Source organism: Botryllus schlosseri, chromosome 9 (genome assembly GCF_051294905.1).
Source record: "Botryllus schlosseri isolate E-star chromosome 9, Bs_hap1, whole genome shotgun sequence".
Lineage (NCBI taxonomy): Eukaryota > Metazoa > Chordata > Ascidiacea > Stolidobranchia > Styelidae > Botryllus > Botryllus schlosseri.
In genome coordinates, this window is record NC_137244.1 from 22,501,287 (window position 1) to 22,519,788 (window position 18,502).

Consider the following 18,502-nt stretch of genomic DNA (forward strand, 5'->3'; position numbering starts at 1 on the left):
TTCAGTTACAGTGATACAGGGCCTATTTTGCCCTGACAAAAATTTCATTGTTCTGAAATCAATTGTGTTTTTTCTTCCATTATTTCCACAAGGCGTCAGAGGAGTTTCAATCAGCCAGAGAGCAGGATATCATCCGAGATTTGTTGCTGGAAAATTTATCAACTTCTCTTCAAGCTCAAAACGTCTCGATTAAGGATATTGCAAAGTGGAAAAATTACGTTACAGCTGAACTGTCAGACATGCTACTTCATCAAGAAGCTCTTGCGTCTAACTTCTCAGTCTTTAGACACGATACTCTAAATACGACTCGTATTTGGTATGTCAATTTTATTTTTCGGGCTCATAGTACTAACGTGTAAGTTTATAAGTCTACATGTCCAACATTAATTTACATCTTCCTTTCCGATACCTAGTGTTTTTTCGAATTTACTTGAGATGTTGGTCGCTTCACTTAGGATCATGACTTTGGAAGAAGAAATCTCAGAGCTTCACCAAAACGCTCAAGCTACCAGTCGGAAAATCGACACTGGAAATGCCAATATTTCGGTTCTTCTAAGTGATATGGAATCCAGAACACAAGTTAGCTGTCACCTATGTGTGTCTCGTAATAGTTTGCAACATAACATCGATTTTGTGCAGGTATCAATTTCAGCCATGGAAGAGAACTTAACCCTATTGCAACTTGGCGCAGATCGAATGTTGAGCGGAGAACTTGGTCAGTTGAGGGTTAATCAACGAAATCTATCCCGTGCCGTCTTCAGTTCAGAATTATTGATTGACAAATTACAAGACGAATTGGAGTTATTGAAACAATGGCAATCGGCGAAGTTGAAAAAATCATCGTTGGCTCAACATTTCCAGTCGAAGATTATGAAAAAGGTCCGATTTATAATTTATGTGTACGTGAGCAGTATGATGTGGGGATCTGCTTTTTGTTTCTATATCATTTCAATGACTATATTGACTGCTATCATGGAATATACACTAGATTTCAAGCAGGTAGTAGGTTATCAGTAAGTAAATACTTGTACTTTTACGGATTACATTACAACTACAGTATTTACTTACTTTCCAAAGTTACATGATCGAGTCAACTTTACAACATGATCATTGATTCTCGATAACCTTGGATTCAAATTAATCTCTAATTAGATGGGAGTTCGAGAGGGAAGAAAAGGGGAGACACAATTCATAGAGAGACACATCCCAGACGACTACGACGTTGATGATGTGGATGAGTCCACCTGGGTGATGGTGGGAATGGCATTGTTGGCGATTGACCAAGACACGCTATTGACCAATCTGAGTGGAGAAATAGAGGAGAACAGAATTGAGATTATCGCAGATCGGATGCAAATAAGGCACAACTTCTCTGTCGTCCAGCAAGATGTTACAAACTTGTAAGTAGTGATTGAATTTAACAAAGCAAAGAGATGGTATTCAAATGCAAAAATGCACCTAGATATGTGAAATTTAACTTTTATTGCTCCAGGTCAAAAGATATGATCCGTGTTTCGGAACGTCTTGACGATACCTCGATGCGCGTAGAAAAATCGCTGACAAGCTACTCGGAACTATCGTCTGTGACACGTGCAGTTCAAAATATGGTATCGCTCACGCACAGCAAAGTTGTAAATTTGTCATCGAGAACAGAGGTGATGCTATTTCTATTTTAAATCCTAATTTTTGTAGAATAGGTAGAATAGCTTATGGTGAGTAGATGTTGGCAAATAATTATTGGAAATAATTGAAACCTGTTATATTATTGATATACTGTATCTGTACATCATATATTGGTCTGTGTTAGGCTACCAGATTTATTTGTAAATTATTCAGTTATTTGAGTTCAATCAATCTTATTTGTCAGCAAATTCATAATGTCAGTAAAAGTATCTTGAAACTGAAAAAGTTTGTGGAAAACTTGGAGGCTAAAAATCGGCTGGAGTTTGAGAGAATTTCTTCTCTGCTGACGTCCACTTCCAACCTTACGGAACAACAGATGATGGATGTGATGTCTGAGAGCTTGAACTCTTTGAATGCATCTGTCCAGAGGAAATTGTCCGATCTCGAAGCGGCTGACGTGCGTGAGCAATTGGATGTGAAGGTGAAATTCTGTGAAGGCTCCAATGTTTTTATCAGAAGTATTAAAATTCTGGAGTAATTCTGCCGACATTGCAGATCGAGGGTCTCAACTCGACTGTACGTGTGTTATCGCGTTCTCTAGAAGATTTCAACGACCAGTTTGCATCTATTGCCGACCATGTTCCGCCAATGCGATTCAACGGCACTGAATTACCTGTCGTAAACGCCATACTCTGCGAAAGGAGTATGCCGTTCTTGCATTTGTGCCGAAAAAAATATGTTGCTGCCTTGAAAAGAGAAGTGGAGTAAGTAATTCTCGGGAAATCATGCTTCGACTTCTTTAATCAGATAATAAACACTGAAAAGCAAGTACCTATCAACTGATAAGTGATTTTCAACTGTGAGATATGTAATGCATTTGCTTGGCGTTCGACACTGATTCTATATATGTTTCAACATTCTTGATAATATATATACTTATTTTCCACTTTAGGTATGTCAGATATGGAGACTTATTCCAATATCTGTACGAAGAGACTCAACGATTAAAATATATACCCCATCATATCAATTCGGTCACTGAAATGACAGAGACAATCTCAAAAGAGAAACAGTACTTTGAACTGGTTGTGCAACAAGTAAGTTTTTGTGCATTCATTCCTGTTCCCTGTCCAAACAGTGTGGTCAATGTACACTTTATTGGCAATATGCTTTTTGGGCAGTACGTTGAAGAACTAAACTCGTCTCTATGGAATGTTTCTCGTGAATCCAGAGAAACGACGGATAGATTGCGTGTAATTGAAGCAGTCCACAGCGATAGATTGGACCTTGTAGAACATCAATCAGTTTTGACACAAAACACCGTCAATAACATTGCCAGCAATGTTTCCAGCTTGTGTACTACCGTCAGTCCTTTATCGGGGATGCCTAAAGCTGTCGCTGATCTAGAACGTGAGGTGGCGCACAATGCGGAGATATTCAAGTCTGCGGTAAGCATGTCATTGTTACAACTTCACACTGTCTTACTAGTGAGCACAACATGCCTCGTTTCCAAGTCTGCGCTTGAAGATTACCTTTTCGTATGCTGTATATAATCATCATAATGTTGTAAATAAGAACAAGACTTGAATTATGCTTACCTATCACACCCATGGGCAATGTCGGCTTCTTTCTGTCTATTACAAAGTATACCAAACTAAAATTTTACTTCCAGTTGAATGGCAGCATCAGCAGCAATCAGAAGAATATCGTGTATCTCAACGAGAGACTAAAGGAAAGTTCTGACAAAGTTTTATCCCGATCGAAAGATATGTATGTGAATCTTCAGTCGAAGGTGACTTCCCAGTAAGTTACCTCGGTGTTTTCCCGCTGTATTCTGGAGATGGTCAAATAAGTTGGATTGCAACGTGTATTTTCTTAGATTGTCATCTATAGAAGATAAGCAATCAATGAACTATGGGTTTTTGGATTCGAAAGTTTCAAGCCAAGAGGCAGACATCGAAAATCTATTCAACTTTCGAGTGGATTTAGTGAAAGTTCTGAAAGTAAGATATATGTGGAATTCGTTTATTGTTGAAATAAAATAAGACTTAAGGTAACACCTACTTGGATATTTGCTATACCCGAGGGTAACCGTGATTTCGGTCGGTATAGCTGACATCAAGTGCCGGTTCGGTCACTTCAACTTGTCAAATGTAATAGCTAATATGGATTCAGAAATTTTTTTAAACAATATTATGATGTACTTGTGATTATTTTCTGTGGAAGAAATATTCATCAAAAAACAATATCCTCTATCTGAAACATAACGTCATCAAAATGCTTTTGTGATAATATTACCAATGTCAATGTCTGCTACTTAAAATACCTACTATAACTGACTACTATAACTGATGGCCATATTTACCAAAGACCTATGAGTTAATTTAAGGGCGACATCCCTTCCCCCTACGCTCCAAAGCAATGGATTTGGTCACTATGACTTGTCCAGCTGAACAATTTCTTAGCATTTTCCGCTCCCTTTTCAAAGTATGCGTGCTTTGCCCGCAGGATATTCGGAACACGTTCTTACCATTAATTGTGAATGAAGACTCTCAAGCGTCAGATGTTGGAAGTGGTAGCGGGGAGGATTCTACCGTTGATTCTGTTGTGCAACATTTTGTCGACACCCTGCAGGGTCACATAAACGGCACTCAGGATACTTTGGCAAATATGAAAACGGCCTTTGAGAGGATGAGTAACAGGATAGTATATCAGGACAAAGAACTCGACAAAGTATCAATGTTTTTTCTTGAATCATTTTTCCACATTTGCAATAAACGAAATTTTCTCGCTTTCAGATAAATGCAGTTGAAACAGAGCTCAACACCAGTTTGATTGCACATGAGAAGAGCATCATAGATTTGATGGATCACACTGAGGTCGAAGCTAATTGGACCAAAGCTATGCTTGAGTCTGCTTTCTCCTATCTCAATGCAACCAACCAAGATATGGCAGACATGATTCTTGCTGATCGTCATCACATTGATAGCCTTCAAAATGAGGTTTGTCATACCGATTTTCTTCATGTGGCCTGTTCACTTCTCGTGCAATGACAGATAAAATGACATCGGTCCTTAACAATTTGCTTGACTTGCTTAATAATATTTCAGCTTGATGTTGAATTCAAGTACTTCAACGAAAGTATATCTTGGGCGTTTGCACGCATTGAGACAGTTGAATCTGACGCGGTTCGCTCCGATGTAGCTGTCAGATCTTTGTTGGCAGAAGCATGCAATGAATCAGCGCCGAACAGCAATGCGATTGAGCGAAGATTAACAATGGAAGTGGCACGATTTCAAGAAGATCTAGACAAGGTATATTGTGCTCCTTATAAACCTTTCTCTGTGGAAATAGTATACTTTTTTAATGAAATGAAATCAATAGCAACTTAGCCCCAATAATCTGGCCAGATACTGCATATATTTACATCATCATTGGTTTCTTAACAATTTTATCAGTTCAATACATCACAAAAATGCGATTCAATGAAAGGATCGAAAGGTGTCGAAACGACTTGGAGTAGTCGATGGAATCAGACACCCACCTCGGCCTAGGCGATGCAAAGAGTAGACATGCACACCGAATGAAAAGTAAAAGAAGATAGTATAGTAATATATAACATGGCGGTAGATTTCTCATACGATACGCAATATAGATTTTATGCCCGTAATATTAGACCAGAGTTCTTTTATGAGTATGCTGTATTTGCATATTTTGTCGATATCTGTTGAAATAACTTGTCCTTTTGTCACCCGATTTTAAAAATATTGGATGACTAATACTTACATGTAAAGTATTTGATTTTAACCACTAATTTCCAGAATCTACAGGTTTTCTGAGTCCTTCAGGTATAGCGTAGTGTCAATGACTGACAAAATGATACATGCTGAATTGCTGATAGAGAGAGAGAGACAGAATCTTTATTCGTATGCATTACATATCAACATAACACTACAAAAATGTAACAATGAAATGCGACATGCTGGGTAGACGGGAGGCTCGATATGACAAAGTCTTCAGAGCCGAGCCACCCAGGACATGATATACACAAATTCGACCTTTGCTTGTATTATACTACCTTCCTCCTAGATTTCGGAAAACGGAAAGTCAAATTCAAAATTATTGCAAGAAACAGCGCTATTTTTGACTTCGATCAATCTCACGGTGGAAGAAATGCAGAATGCCATCGAACAAAGAGTGGTGGACATGTTGGACACGATGCAAGATAACTCGGTTAAAATTGTTGCCCTGTCTCACTCGGCGAGGAATGCCAGCGTCAGACAGCATAATATGTAAGCTGTACTATTTCACACACATCAGTGATTTCAGTGGGATCCCCTTATTTTCCATTGCAGTATTCATGTTTCATAGCAATTTCTGTTACTGTTAATTTATTTTGTAGACTTTCCAAGCTTGATGAAATGGACGAAATTGTTGAATTCCTGCAGGCGCAGGGTGTTTCACATGACAATACCTTGCGGAGTATAGATAAGTCGCTTGAATCTTTGGTGTCTGCAGATCAGGTAAAAATACCATTTGAAGTATGGAGTCAGTCCTTTCTTGTCATTTTTAGCAATAAAAGTCAATTCTTCATAACATCTAAGCAACTTTATACCTCTTGAAAACTAAGTTAGCGGTATTACATACTGTTGCATAATATTTGCTGGTCAATTTGCCGTACTACAAATTTTATATTGTGCATTTTAGCTTCACACATCATCTATTCACAATATCTCGGACATGGTTTTGCTGGATCGCTCTCAGATGGCAGATGCGATTCATAAAATTGACTCTAATGTAAGTTATATAGTGCCAGTCGATATCACAAATGTTATTATAGCTTAGTTTTCTCGTTATAGAACCAACAAATTGCTGAACATAGGACCGCGATATCCACCCTACAAAATCAATCAATATATCAAGACAGTCAGATAGGAGCGCATGGGGTTGAGATTGAGCTACTTCAGACATTAGAAAAGCAATCATCAGAATATGCTAGTACCATGTTGGGTATGATATCCGCTATGAGATACACAAACGGATCAAATTTGAAATCTGCAACGTTGAGTGAATCTGATAATAAACCAATGAAAGCTGAAATGCAAGCGGACAAGTTTATTGGTGGAATTGAGGATTGCACAAACCAAATGAGTGTATTAACAGAAAGGATGGATGGAATAAACGGACATTTCGAAAACAGGTACAGTCTTTGTGTTTGTATGGATTTGATTTCGGATCAAAATATCAGAAACGATAAGTGGTAATCTCACTTTGTAATATTTGTAATGCATGTCAGATGTTGGTTATGTTCATAATATAGAATATTGTCTGTAGCAAAGAATCTGTTATGTAATCAGCTCTTATCATGGTCTAGATTCCAGCAGTTTGAGGAGATTACCCACTCGGTTCAAGAAAAAATGTTCAATCAAATCCAAACGTTGGAAACTAGTGTTCATTCGTTGGAAGACACCAGTTCCGCTATAAATAGGAAAATGATGGATACATCACAATACCTCCACTCTGTTATGATGCAAGTAAATGTCGGAAATGTTAGGCTTGAAAATACCTCTGCAGTTTTGAGGGTCAATATTTCTCGATGCGAATCCATGCTGAGAAATCTATCGGCTATAACAAAGGAGACAGACATGAAACTGAATTTGAGGTATGGTATTCTTTTGTTGATTACCTTCTGTGTTTGTGCGTTTCCATGCAAGAACGAGACTTTATCATTGGTAACGTTTATCGATTAGGAATTAAACATGATTGCTGCTGGTGAAATATATTTCAAGCGTAATAATATATATTGTGACAGGTGCCATTCTGTGTGACATATATATTTGAGATACTTGTGCAAAGAATTTTCTTTAATATTGCAGTATATTATCTTGTTTTGCGCAGAGACATGTCAATGGCCAAACTAGAAAATGTTATTGAAGTTCTCGCTCTAAATAATTCTCACAAGACAGGAGTTATTGAAGATATGCAGCATTTTTTGCAAGTACAGAAAAGGCGGATTTTCTATTTTTATGACTGCGACAAAATCCGATTTCGTTAAGGCTCTCTCTGCACATCAGACCAGCTTACAGAATGATGTCTCATATATCAATGATTCCTGCAGTAACTTGAGCAAAACGTTCGATGCTAATCACCAATGGCATCAACTAATGTTTTCTGAAAGTCAAGCTAGCTTCAATAGAGGATTGTCGAAGATTGGAAAGGACACAGCACAAATGAATGATACAATGACGCAACACCAAAAGAAAATTCAGAAATTGGAAGTTCAAGTAAAAAACTTTGCATATACAATTTTGTAAAAATATCGAATTCATGATTGGCGACCACATATGGCAGACGCAATTACTGTTGTGGAGAGCTGGTATTCTTTACGTGTTCTCTGAGCTCATTCTACTCTATTTATCCAGCACTTGAACTTACTAAAACGCCAATCAGATGTTATGAAGTTGGAGCAAGATTTGCAACAAAGACACGTCAATTTGTCGAGTTACGTCATCAAATCTCAAGCGCAAAATAACGAAAAATTCCTGATGCTATTGGGCATGACGTCCAAGATCTCAAACGAAACTGATACCAACAAGGCTGATATTGAAAGGTGTTGATACTTGTTACTTTATCTTGAGGTTATGATGATACAGTTTGACTGATTGTTTTGCTGCAATCGCAGTAATATGGTAAGATGTTTTAAACGTGACTGTTCTTGACTGGAACTAGCCACTTTCATTATATTGTCTATATATAACGGACTTACTGAGATTTCATATACTTTGGTAGATTGCACAATATGGTTGGTGCTAACAAAAAGAAGTTGGATTCCATCAAAACCAATGTGAATGGTTTTGGGCGCAATATATCCAATCTAATTGGAATCACTGCATCTGGTGAAGAGAGAATGAAGCGTTTGTCTGCTAGTATCGACATTTTGAAACTGAACTTCATGCAATTCAACTCATCAACGGCTCTGGTTGTAGAAGAGAATTTCAGCAAGTATGTTATGTAATTGATGAGGTATTTTGTACAATACTGAAGTACTGTTCCTACAGAAACCATGCAATCGAGCAAAAAATGAATTTGCTGAATGAAAGTGTTGTGAAAATGACAGAGCTCATGTATGATTGTCAAACCTCTTTGCGCAATATGACTGTTTATGATATAAAAAGTCAAATGAATATGAAAGTAAGGAATTATGTTACTATTTTCGTTGCATCCTATTGAGGTAGGTATGTTGCAGGAGCGTTTTGACAATCTGGAATCACTTGCTGGTCTTCGACGTGATGAATTGAATTTGCATGCCGGTATGTTGGAAAGATTGGTAAATCGCACTGATATGCTAAGTCATAATCAGATGGAGAATTCGGAAACGATTATCGAGGTAGAGTCCTAGGTCTTTTTATATAATACAATGTCGTAACTAGTTTTGGTCTGGCATCAGACCATATTTTGTTTAAAGTCTTCCATACTGGATCTGTGCCATCTGAATTTTTATTTGCAAGTAGCTACTTTCATAATTTATTTCCTTACACAAAAAAGCATTAAAACATCATAAAATAATATAGTCATGTCCTCATATATATTATGTATGCGGTTTTTATTTTCAGAATTCTGCTGAAATCTTGACTGTAGTGGGAGAGCAGTCGCTCATTAGGAAGAGAGTAAATGAGTTGCAGAACTCAACTGCCAATAATCTGGCACGAATACAATCTTTGTGGACCGCTACATCAATGATGGAGGATGATATCAAGACTGTAAACTCAACATGCCAAAAGTAAATCTACTTTGTTATTAATAGAGCTGTGATTAAATTGGAAATGTGTGAATATGCAATTCTTTGCATTGAAAGTTTCTATGCACTGTTTCGCTATTGCAAATTATTCAGTAATAATATTCTTTCAAAGAGTTGTTAAATAAACTCATCTAGGCTCATCTAGAACTTTCATTCGTAGAATATCAGAAACAACGTCTGACTCAAATCTCAAGATGTCTTCTGAGTTGGATATCATCAAATCAAGTATCTTTGCTACAAATCAAGATTTGGATCATCAGTCCAAACAGATTAGCAACATATCTGCCAGAGTAGAGGACTTGGTCAACACATCCTCCAGTATTGTGGCGAATTTATCTGATGAGTAATATCGATCTTGTGATACAGCTTTTCCTTTTATGAATCGGTGTCATGTTCATGAATTTAGACACGTCATTATTGACAAAATTGCACGGGATCTGCATGGAGCCTATGAAATACTTGAAAATCAAGGAAATGTTATGGTTTCTCTGGATTCAACGTACCAGTATATCTCAGATGCTGTAAAGGTAAATTCTAGATGTTACATTTAACATAGACTGTTTTGTTTCAATGGCTTTTGATAGACAACAGGTGAGGGAGGAAAATGGAATATATCCTTAGTAATTGAGCAAGTGATTAGAATTGTTAATTCGAATGACTTGCATATATAGAGTATGATATATTTCCGTACACAAAAGAAGATGTTTTCATTCAGGTTTTAAGTCAAAATCAGGACGATTTCAGGGCAAACCAAAGCTTGGTGTTTACTGAATTAGAATCTAACCGAATTCAAATTCAAAATGTGAAATCATTGGAAAAGATGGCCACTGAAAATTTCCGTCGGCTTAATAACTCCATACAGCAAAACTGGAAATCCATCTTATCCTTTGAAGAGCGGACAAATAAGGAAAATAGTGTTATTGATGAATTGCGGAACAAATCGACGAGCTGGGATACTGCTTCTGAAAAGATTAAGTTTGCCGTAAGTATAGAAGAGAATTGCTGGCATCTTTTTGAACACTTTTATCACCCTCATACACAATTAAAGACAATTTTGCCCACCATAGTATGTATAGGTGGTTTTAAAGTATTGCTATTTTTTTACGATAGATAGAAGATTTGAAACTGGTTCGTCAAGTTGCCCAAGATCAAGAAACGCAACTGCGGCTGCACGATTCCAACTTTGGAGACATATTCAATTCATTGGAGACATCTAAAAACTCTCATCGACAACTTCGTCGAGTTATACAGGATCTGAAGCAAGAAATCGATAGCCTCCGTAATAGTACCGTGTCTTATAAAAGCAACTACGAGTAAGATATATTTTACAGCTGTGTGTTGCTGCTTTTTCCAAACTGCAGCAGTCATTGTGGCTTAAATATGTCATTACAGCATTTTTAATGTGAGTGTGGTGCATTTTACGATGAATATTATTTTCCATCAAGTATACAACTTCTCTACCCCTGCATACATATGTAAAGGTAGTTTTGCGGCAGCGTGATTTGGTGCACGTTTCATGTGTTTTGCAAATAAAACTGCAACTTTACAGGCAAGAATCGTCACTTAGGGCTCAATCCGAAGAAACTGCCCGGATGCACATGAAAATTGTGTTGATGCAGGAAAAACTGAGAAATCTCACAAGTGACGAGGTCGATTTTGAGGACGAGATCAAAAACACAACCAATGCGCTTCGTGTCCTTGCGGCTAGAATTTCAAACCAAAGCGTCGCGCTTCGTTTGATCGGCGAGGAAAATGAAATCCGTGGCAATCTGCTCCAAGAAAGATTAGATAACATGTCGGTATCATTGATGCAAACTGATGCTGAGAATACTGACAGGTATGTAGTTATATTTGTAATACTGTTAGAGATGCAATCAATGGTGATGCGGCATCTTCAACGTACATGAAATAAGAATTAGCACATCGTGTTTCTTCTTTCTTAATCAGCCAATCGGCAGTACTATTATTTTTATCTGCTCACGGCGCACAATGTACACAGCAATACACGATGCGATGTAATGAGTAGATTGGAGAAGTTCAAAACAACCAATGTGGCATTCACCTCACTCTAGTGCCCGATGAAACATTATTAGATCTTTCTTTTGTTAGGCTTCCTCACCCTTTTCATTCTCTTCCATGAATTAAACCTTGATTAGGTCTTTCTGTAGCAGTGATTTTCAACCGGGGGTTCTAAAGCATTATCAGGGGGTCTGCAAAACCTCTAAATTTGTACAATGGTTGATAACCTAATTTTTAGTACGTTTTCAATCAGGGAAATTGTGAGGCAGTTTCGCTTCCTTTGTGCTATAACTTTTGACTTGACTCACATCCAAAGAATGGCATGCTGAGATGAGATTTTCTACTGTGCAAACTCATTTTAATTGCTAAATTGCCAATAGCCTCCTGATAAAAATATATTAATGTTTGGAGATGTTTTGTTTGGGATTGTAGAAAAAATAAAATGCTGGAATAGTAAGGTCAAGCAGCGAGAAATCGAAATGTTCACAAAAATCCATGTTGTCCTGTCATATACATAACCACTATTCCAGAAAAAACAATAATAGGATGCTATTTTGAAGAAAAGTCATTTTTTCTGTTTATCGCTAGCCTAAAGTTAATATTTGCACAAGACATATGACGAATTCACGGTAGTTGAGCTAAATTTAACCTAAAATTGAGGGGGTCCGTGACGGTCCAAAAGGGGTCCGCAAAGACAAAAAGGTTGAGAACCACTGATCTATAGGCTTTTTAGTTAAGACTTGTAAATTTCCGATTTGTCACTGTCGAGAATCGAACTGGGGCCTCCAGCGTCAGTGTTGGTGGACTTACCACTATGCCAACTCCCCTGATCCTATATTTATAATGTGTCTGATTTTTATCAAGATTTAACCACGTTTGGCTGCTTGCAAGCAAGTACAACATTCTTTTTGATGAAGTCTGGAATAATACAGAGGAAATCGTGAATAATAAGTTGCGAGATAAGGAAATGATCTCCCGAATTCTGGTATATTTTCGCCTGTGTAGTTTCATGAAGAATGCGCAATACCACGTTTCTTTTTTCAAACAGCAACTTGACGGTTCCGCTGCCGATATAAGAAACAACTTATCGGATGTTGGTAAGAGGCTGACCGAGTTCGAAATGAAAACGAACAATCGTACTGACGGGCTAGCGGAACTGGTGCGAGACGCCCGCACGACTATGTCGATTTCAACAGAAAACAGGGATAACTTATTCCGAATCGGTGTCAAAACCAATGCAGATGACATTCAGAATTTGAGAAACACTACAAACGAGCTCATTGCCTTGCAGGATGGTATTGGGCTTAAAATTTCTGACCTGGTAACTGAACATGAACACACCTATCAATAGTTTCAAATACAATTCATGTTCTCAGACTCAACAATTCAAAGACAATGTGTTCAGCGTAACTGCCAAAAATCTATTGCAAGACCAAGTGGCTGAGGTATGGTTTTCATTAACTTTGGTAGATTAGGCAGTATTTATATTGAATAATATCTTTTATTTTTCTGAAACCTCTATATTCAGTGCTAATCGACGTTGTATTTATTGCAGATGCTAAAAAGCAGTCTGGAAAATGTTATTGAAAGTATGGTGCTTGTGCGAAACCTCAGTAACAACCTCTCTTGGCGCGTTGAAGAAATATCTACCGATTTGGTTGACGCCATGTTTGAAATTCAAAACAACGTCAGCGACGCACTACATGTGTTAGAGTCGTCCGTATCGGATGATATCGCATCCAACAAAAACAAAATCGATTTGCTTTCCGCATCCATGAAAGCTCGTGGAAAGGTTGATAGATCCTTTCGCATATTCCTGGACAATTTGGTATTCGAATACTGTTGCTGATCACAAATCATATACTCATCATATCTTGTCTCTGCAGACTAACACTTTTGAAGCAGATATTGTGGATCAAAAGCAGCATATCTCCGTGAGTTAGATTGTATATGTACTTATATTCACATAATTTTCCTTGTACTTCTAGACATTATTTTCACTTGATGAGATATCCTTTATTGTAGGGTATTTGCAATACGACAAAAAGTTTGAAGCAGATGATAGAACGTCGGTTTTCCGCAATTGATCAGCAAATCCAAAGCAATCTACGTAACTTCGGTTACTTGAATGATCGAAGCTCAGATCTCTCCGTAAAGCAACAAGTGATACTCAATGGGCTTACGAACGAAACAGAAAGAATTGCGTTGTTGGGCGAAGCAATGCGTTATGCCTCACTTCAAATCTGGCAAAATACTAGGAATCTACGTGGTGTGGTGAGTGTATTCTCTTTAAATTACTCGAAAATTTGTTGCCTCTGTTTGAAAAATTTACCTTGTTTTGTTTTAGGACAATCGTCTTGCAAGATTAGACATGACAATGTCTGGCAGACTTAATAATCACAGCATTAGCATTAAGGTAAGAAAACTTCTTAAAAAAGAATTGTACACATTGGCTCCTATTTGAATAGGTTATCGTACGCAATGAAATTCCAATATTAAAATATGATTCCTGTTAATTTTAACATCAAATGATAAAAAAATTACAATTCATCTCTTTGTTTCCTTTATGACGATTAGGCATCTTTTTTAACGTTCTCAGATGTCCTTCTCTGCAAAATCTTGATACCCATATGTAATCAAGAGTACTAACATTCATTATGAAGTCACAACAGTGTGGATAACTCCAAAAATTCAAATTATGTCCATTCCATGCTGTTACACCTTACATCAATTATCATTTGGTACGTCACGAACATGCCTATTGCCTATTTCAGAGTGCTGTGCAGCAATTCTACCAATTGAGGTTTGAAGCCTTTCACTGTGAAGACTTATCATTGAAAATGTGTTTTTGTTGATAGAGTAACTCTTGTTGACAAGGGGCGTATAATTTTGGTTGCTGAAAAAATCCCCCTTCCCTCTGAACTCAAATCATCATAATTGACACTCTATCCATATTCAAGTACTCAACACTTACATCATCATACCTAACATAATCTACTGAAGTCTTGAAATACTATTGCTAAGGCATTTATGATGTTTTTCAGCTGCTTCAGGATTTCGATAAGACATCAAATCAGGCCATGTCCGATCTTCGGTCACAGCTGTTGGCTTTCGATGAGATGTTTGGAATTTTCAAATTTGAAACCGAGCACGAACGCAATGTCACACGTAGCGCAGCGACTAGATTGCTGGCATCGTTGGAAAAATCGATCAAACAAAATTTGACCGATACGTCCACGCAGATCAATGCCCTGGCTGAAGCGATGAATAGGGTCACAAGCAATCAGTCGACAAATCAGAAACATATCGGGGCTTTGGTGCGTCAAAATTGCCTTTATTTTGAAGATTTGTACTGTGTTACTGTTTAACATGATCATCTCAAACCTGCCTACCATAATATACTTTGTGTGTAGTGCGTCCGAAAAATTCATACTTTCCTTATAATCTAGGGCACAGTATTGGGCCATCGAGCTTCCTTAATTCTGTTTATTCTTCCCAACAACTAGTCACTCCGTTTTTTATACATATCGTTTAGTTTTATATTTTATTTCCTCGTATGTACAGGTGATATATTGTTATATTCGGCGCTGTATAACTTATTCTATTTTTTATAATTTACAGTGTCGAAACAAATTAACTACGAACGCATAAGAGTCTTATCTGCCAGCAGCTAGAAATATGGTGTTTTGGGAGTCTTTTTTGGGTGTTTGGTGTTTTTCATGGAATGTTAGTTGGCCATTGCCATTTCTTTACTAAATTAGTGAGCCACCAGCGAAGAAAATGGTTGAAATCACTTGTTATAGATTTTGCTCTAACTAGTTTTTCTTTACTGTACGATCCATCTTCTAGATTGGAAATATGTCATCCCTAACCCGTGATTTGAAATCACTGAACAATCGCCAGCATCGACATGAAGACGCTGTGCGGTTGCTGCAATCAGTTCAGAATGAGACGGAACAGCTAGTCGAGTTGATGTCGGATGAAATGTTGCGTCTATATGATCGCACAAGTCAGTGTGAAGTGGGATTGGAAAGGTAAGCATTTACTATTCTTCCCTAACTGATTTCGAGTACCATTGTAGGCTTTTATGTTGCTGCTACAAATTTTGTGAGCGATTCTGCTCATGTAAACTGTACCTTTTCTTTATAGATTCTGTCCTGATTGAATATAAATGTTGCACAGGTCAATAGACCTAAACTGAAATGAAACATCGTAAGTGTGAGTTAGTAATTACTTGTTTTTCATTTCTGTCTATTTCAGACATACTGCAAGCATTCTTTCTCAAGATAATCGTTTTGAAAACATGACTACATTCCTGGATATGACACGGCAAGAAGTTTCCCGGCAAGGACTTGACATAAACCGCACTAGTGTTGACTTGGAGCTTCAGCAAAAAGGAATGTCAAGCTTGAACGAAACGGTCCAGTCTCTGCAGTCATCCGACATTGAAGCACAGAAGAAGATTTCTACCATAGACGGAATGCTGCAGAAAGCAAAGAATGATTTTGAGAAATTCGTGAATTCGAGCTACGATTTCACGTTACTGAGGTTAGCGTTCGCAATATTCAACCTACATACGACATCTTCCTTGTAATTTCTGGCAACACACCGCCTTTAATCCAGTATTGAATTTGTTGTTGCACCTCAAAATGTGCGATCACAACTCAACTTGTTGTCGTCAGGGAACAATCCTACTCGTGGCTGCAGTCGAATCTCACAACTATCAAGAAAGACCAGACGTCCTACGAAGAAAGACTTCAGCAATACAATGAAACCGTGTCCGAGATGCAACGAAATATGGTATTGTATAGATCACAGTAGGCTTTCGAGAACTCAAGTAGGGCTGATTTTTTAATGAATAATGATTCATTTTCTAGGGCAGTAGCGATGGCTTCTTTTAAATAGCAAATTTCTATACATTTTCATAAACCAAGAGAGTGTCCAGTCTTTCGTGATGATTATCAGGTCCCTTGGACTCAATTTATGTGATTCGTTGACAAAAAAGACTGATTTTTTTCACCGTCATTCTTTTAATTAGTGGTGTTATCAGTGACGTTTTCCAGCTTCAAAGAAAGGACCAGAAGTTTGATTCCGCCCTGACATCCATTGACATGAATCTGACCGCTTTGTCATCTGTTGTCAACGGAAAATTAGCAGAACTCGATTTATTCACTGCCGCACATGAGGGCATGGTCGCAAAATTGAATATATTGGGTACGAAAATATTCGATTTTTACGGGCAAACATCAAGCCTTGAGAGCACCGCTCAGAAGTAAGAATATATTTTAATAATTACACACGCATGCACCGAAATGATTTCTTTTGTGTTAGGCATACCGCTATCTTGGAAGAACACAATCTACAAAGTCAAGCAATCGCTGTTGAAATGGAAAATATTGTAAAGAAAGTGGAATATTTAATGATGCTCAACTTGAAAAATCACACCTTGGGTAATGCTTTAACGTTCATTTTCTTAATACCTGCTGGTTTTCCCAACTTTTGAGAGACAATATGACATATAGAGTGTGTCATGTCAAAGGGGTCAAACATGCGAATTACGTTTCCTTTGAAACATTCCTTACTTTCACCATGAAATGGTAATCAATTTACGCATGCAGAAGCATCCAGCGTCATTGTTGAGAAGTACCAACTACTCTACTACCTACTCTCTCCATTCCTGACCCTGAAAAATTTCAACAATGACTAGAGCCATCATTAAGTATCTTACACCCATGTCACATACTGCATATTCTTTTTCCGATAATATTGATTCAACCAATTGAATACGATCATTCTCGTTAATTCCTCAAAATTGATTTGAAATCTCACCAAAGTATCCAGTCAAATGACATAGTTTTGCGTCCAGGATCATTTTATGTCCATCGAGCACCGCAAGATATATCGCGTAAGTGATCAACTGTCTCTTGCAAAAAGCTTTCCATTTTTAGTCGATGATGAGTCCCTCGTATTGTCATTCGCGAAAACGTTGACGCAGCTCAGAAAAGACATAACAGCGTTGAACGTGACTGCGTGGAATGCGATTTCCACAAAACCGCAGGATGACGTGCTGCTGAATTACGATGACTATGGAGAAAACAGTGAAAGTGCAGAGTCCACAATTTACATGGATTACCCGGTATACGATATTGTATTTTTGGTCTGCGAACCTATGAATATGTGACACAGTAGCATATGACACGTGGGCAGGCGACATATGAGCATGAGGGTTGAAGTTAGGGTTAGTGGTGGGTTAGGGTTAGGGTTGGAATGAATTAGAGCTAGGCTTGGGGTAAATTTTGGGGGTTAGGGTTAGTTTGAAGGTTATATAGTCGTGTCGCTCAAGTGTCGCATGATCAACTGTCCATTTTGATTTTATCTCGTGCTCAAACAACAGGCAGCCATATTTACAGCTGATTCTTTGTTCCCACATCTTGTCTTATTTCTGTTCCAATTGACACTATTGTGTCATATTATGATATACATGAATATACTGAAACAATCTGGTAATTTTGACAGAGTATTCTGTTCTAGGGTGGTTCAGTTAGCGCTGCGACAGACACTCAGTATTTGCTATCGAACTTCTCGTCCGTTCTTCGAGACATCGAGAATTCGTTGTATTTTATCGTGCCTAAAACATCCGAAGTCATCAGCAATCTGACAATTCGACAGCGGTCTATGGAGGTTCACAATAACTATACTCGAGGACAAATTTTGCAGTTACAAGGTATGAGTGAATGCTCCTGTATGTGTGAATTAACTGTAATTTTCGTCGTGTCGCAGACGATGTTGCAAAAAGTATCGCGTCAAGAGACAAAATTGGAAATGCATATCATCAAAATATTGTAAGCCACACACACGCATGCGTACGATCCCAGTACCGAATGGTTATTTTGCGATTTTTCAGAGAAACTTGTCTGCCGAAGTCGACGGGATTGCCAGTGATCTCTTGCTGTTCAAGAGTTCAATTGCCAATAACGATGAAAGATTAGAGGGCAAGATTGAGGAGGTCAAAATTCATACTCTGGATGGTTCCAGAAGGTAGGTGTGACGTTTAAAATTTGA

At 37.9% G+C, this 18,502-nt stretch overlaps 1 protein-coding gene across 1 annotated transcript in view; it reads left to right on the plus strand.

Annotated features, from left to right (window-relative positions):
• LOC145446472 (uncharacterized) overlaps positions 1-18,502 on the plus strand; it is a 47,012-nt gene that overhangs the window by 14,872 nt on the left and 13,638 nt on the right. Inside the window, exons 19-66 of the mRNA XM_080324768.1 lie at positions 93-316; positions 456-579; positions 640-879; positions 1,153-1,400; positions 1,493-1,655; positions 1,868-2,104; positions 2,179-2,387; positions 2,576-2,720; positions 2,805-3,071; positions 3,296-3,426; positions 3,503-3,626; positions 4,132-4,356; positions 4,422-4,625; positions 4,734-4,937; positions 5,713-5,915; positions 6,026-6,146; positions 6,331-6,420; positions 6,483-6,823; positions 6,998-7,285; positions 7,522-7,621; positions 7,680-7,907; positions 8,046-8,233; positions 8,413-8,625; positions 8,682-8,814; positions 8,870-9,010; positions 9,237-9,403; positions 9,582-9,764; positions 9,828-9,948; positions 10,137-10,403; positions 10,532-10,734; positions 10,971-11,258; positions 12,305-12,425; positions 12,489-12,761; positions 12,817-12,885; positions 12,996-13,268; positions 13,327-13,374; positions 13,466-13,714; positions 13,788-13,856; positions 14,485-14,757; positions 15,290-15,474; positions 15,701-15,988; positions 16,123-16,240; positions 16,504-16,712; positions 16,772-16,890; positions 17,389-17,576; positions 17,972-18,164; positions 18,221-18,282; positions 18,345-18,478. Coding sequence (XP_080180894.1) covers positions 93-316; positions 456-579; positions 640-879; positions 1,153-1,400; positions 1,493-1,655; positions 1,868-2,104; positions 2,179-2,387; positions 2,576-2,720; positions 2,805-3,071; positions 3,296-3,426; positions 3,503-3,626; positions 4,132-4,356; positions 4,422-4,625; positions 4,734-4,937; positions 5,713-5,915; positions 6,026-6,146; positions 6,331-6,420; positions 6,483-6,823; positions 6,998-7,285; positions 7,522-7,621; positions 7,680-7,907; positions 8,046-8,233; positions 8,413-8,625; positions 8,682-8,814; positions 8,870-9,010; positions 9,237-9,403; positions 9,582-9,764; positions 9,828-9,948; positions 10,137-10,403; positions 10,532-10,734; positions 10,971-11,258; positions 12,305-12,425; positions 12,489-12,761; positions 12,817-12,885; positions 12,996-13,268; positions 13,327-13,374; positions 13,466-13,714; positions 13,788-13,856; positions 14,485-14,757; positions 15,290-15,474; positions 15,701-15,988; positions 16,123-16,240; positions 16,504-16,712; positions 16,772-16,890; positions 17,389-17,576; positions 17,972-18,164; positions 18,221-18,282; positions 18,345-18,478 — 8,891 coding nt within the window. The remainder of the gene's footprint in view (positions 1-92; positions 317-455; positions 580-639; positions 880-1,152; positions 1,401-1,492; positions 1,656-1,867; positions 2,105-2,178; positions 2,388-2,575; positions 2,721-2,804; positions 3,072-3,295; positions 3,427-3,502; positions 3,627-4,131; positions 4,357-4,421; positions 4,626-4,733; positions 4,938-5,712; positions 5,916-6,025; positions 6,147-6,330; positions 6,421-6,482; positions 6,824-6,997; positions 7,286-7,521; positions 7,622-7,679; positions 7,908-8,045; positions 8,234-8,412; positions 8,626-8,681; positions 8,815-8,869; positions 9,011-9,236; positions 9,404-9,581; positions 9,765-9,827; positions 9,949-10,136; positions 10,404-10,531; positions 10,735-10,970; positions 11,259-12,304; positions 12,426-12,488; positions 12,762-12,816; positions 12,886-12,995; positions 13,269-13,326; positions 13,375-13,465; positions 13,715-13,787; positions 13,857-14,484; positions 14,758-15,289; positions 15,475-15,700; positions 15,989-16,122; positions 16,241-16,503; positions 16,713-16,771; positions 16,891-17,388; positions 17,577-17,971; positions 18,165-18,220; positions 18,283-18,344; positions 18,479-18,502) is intronic.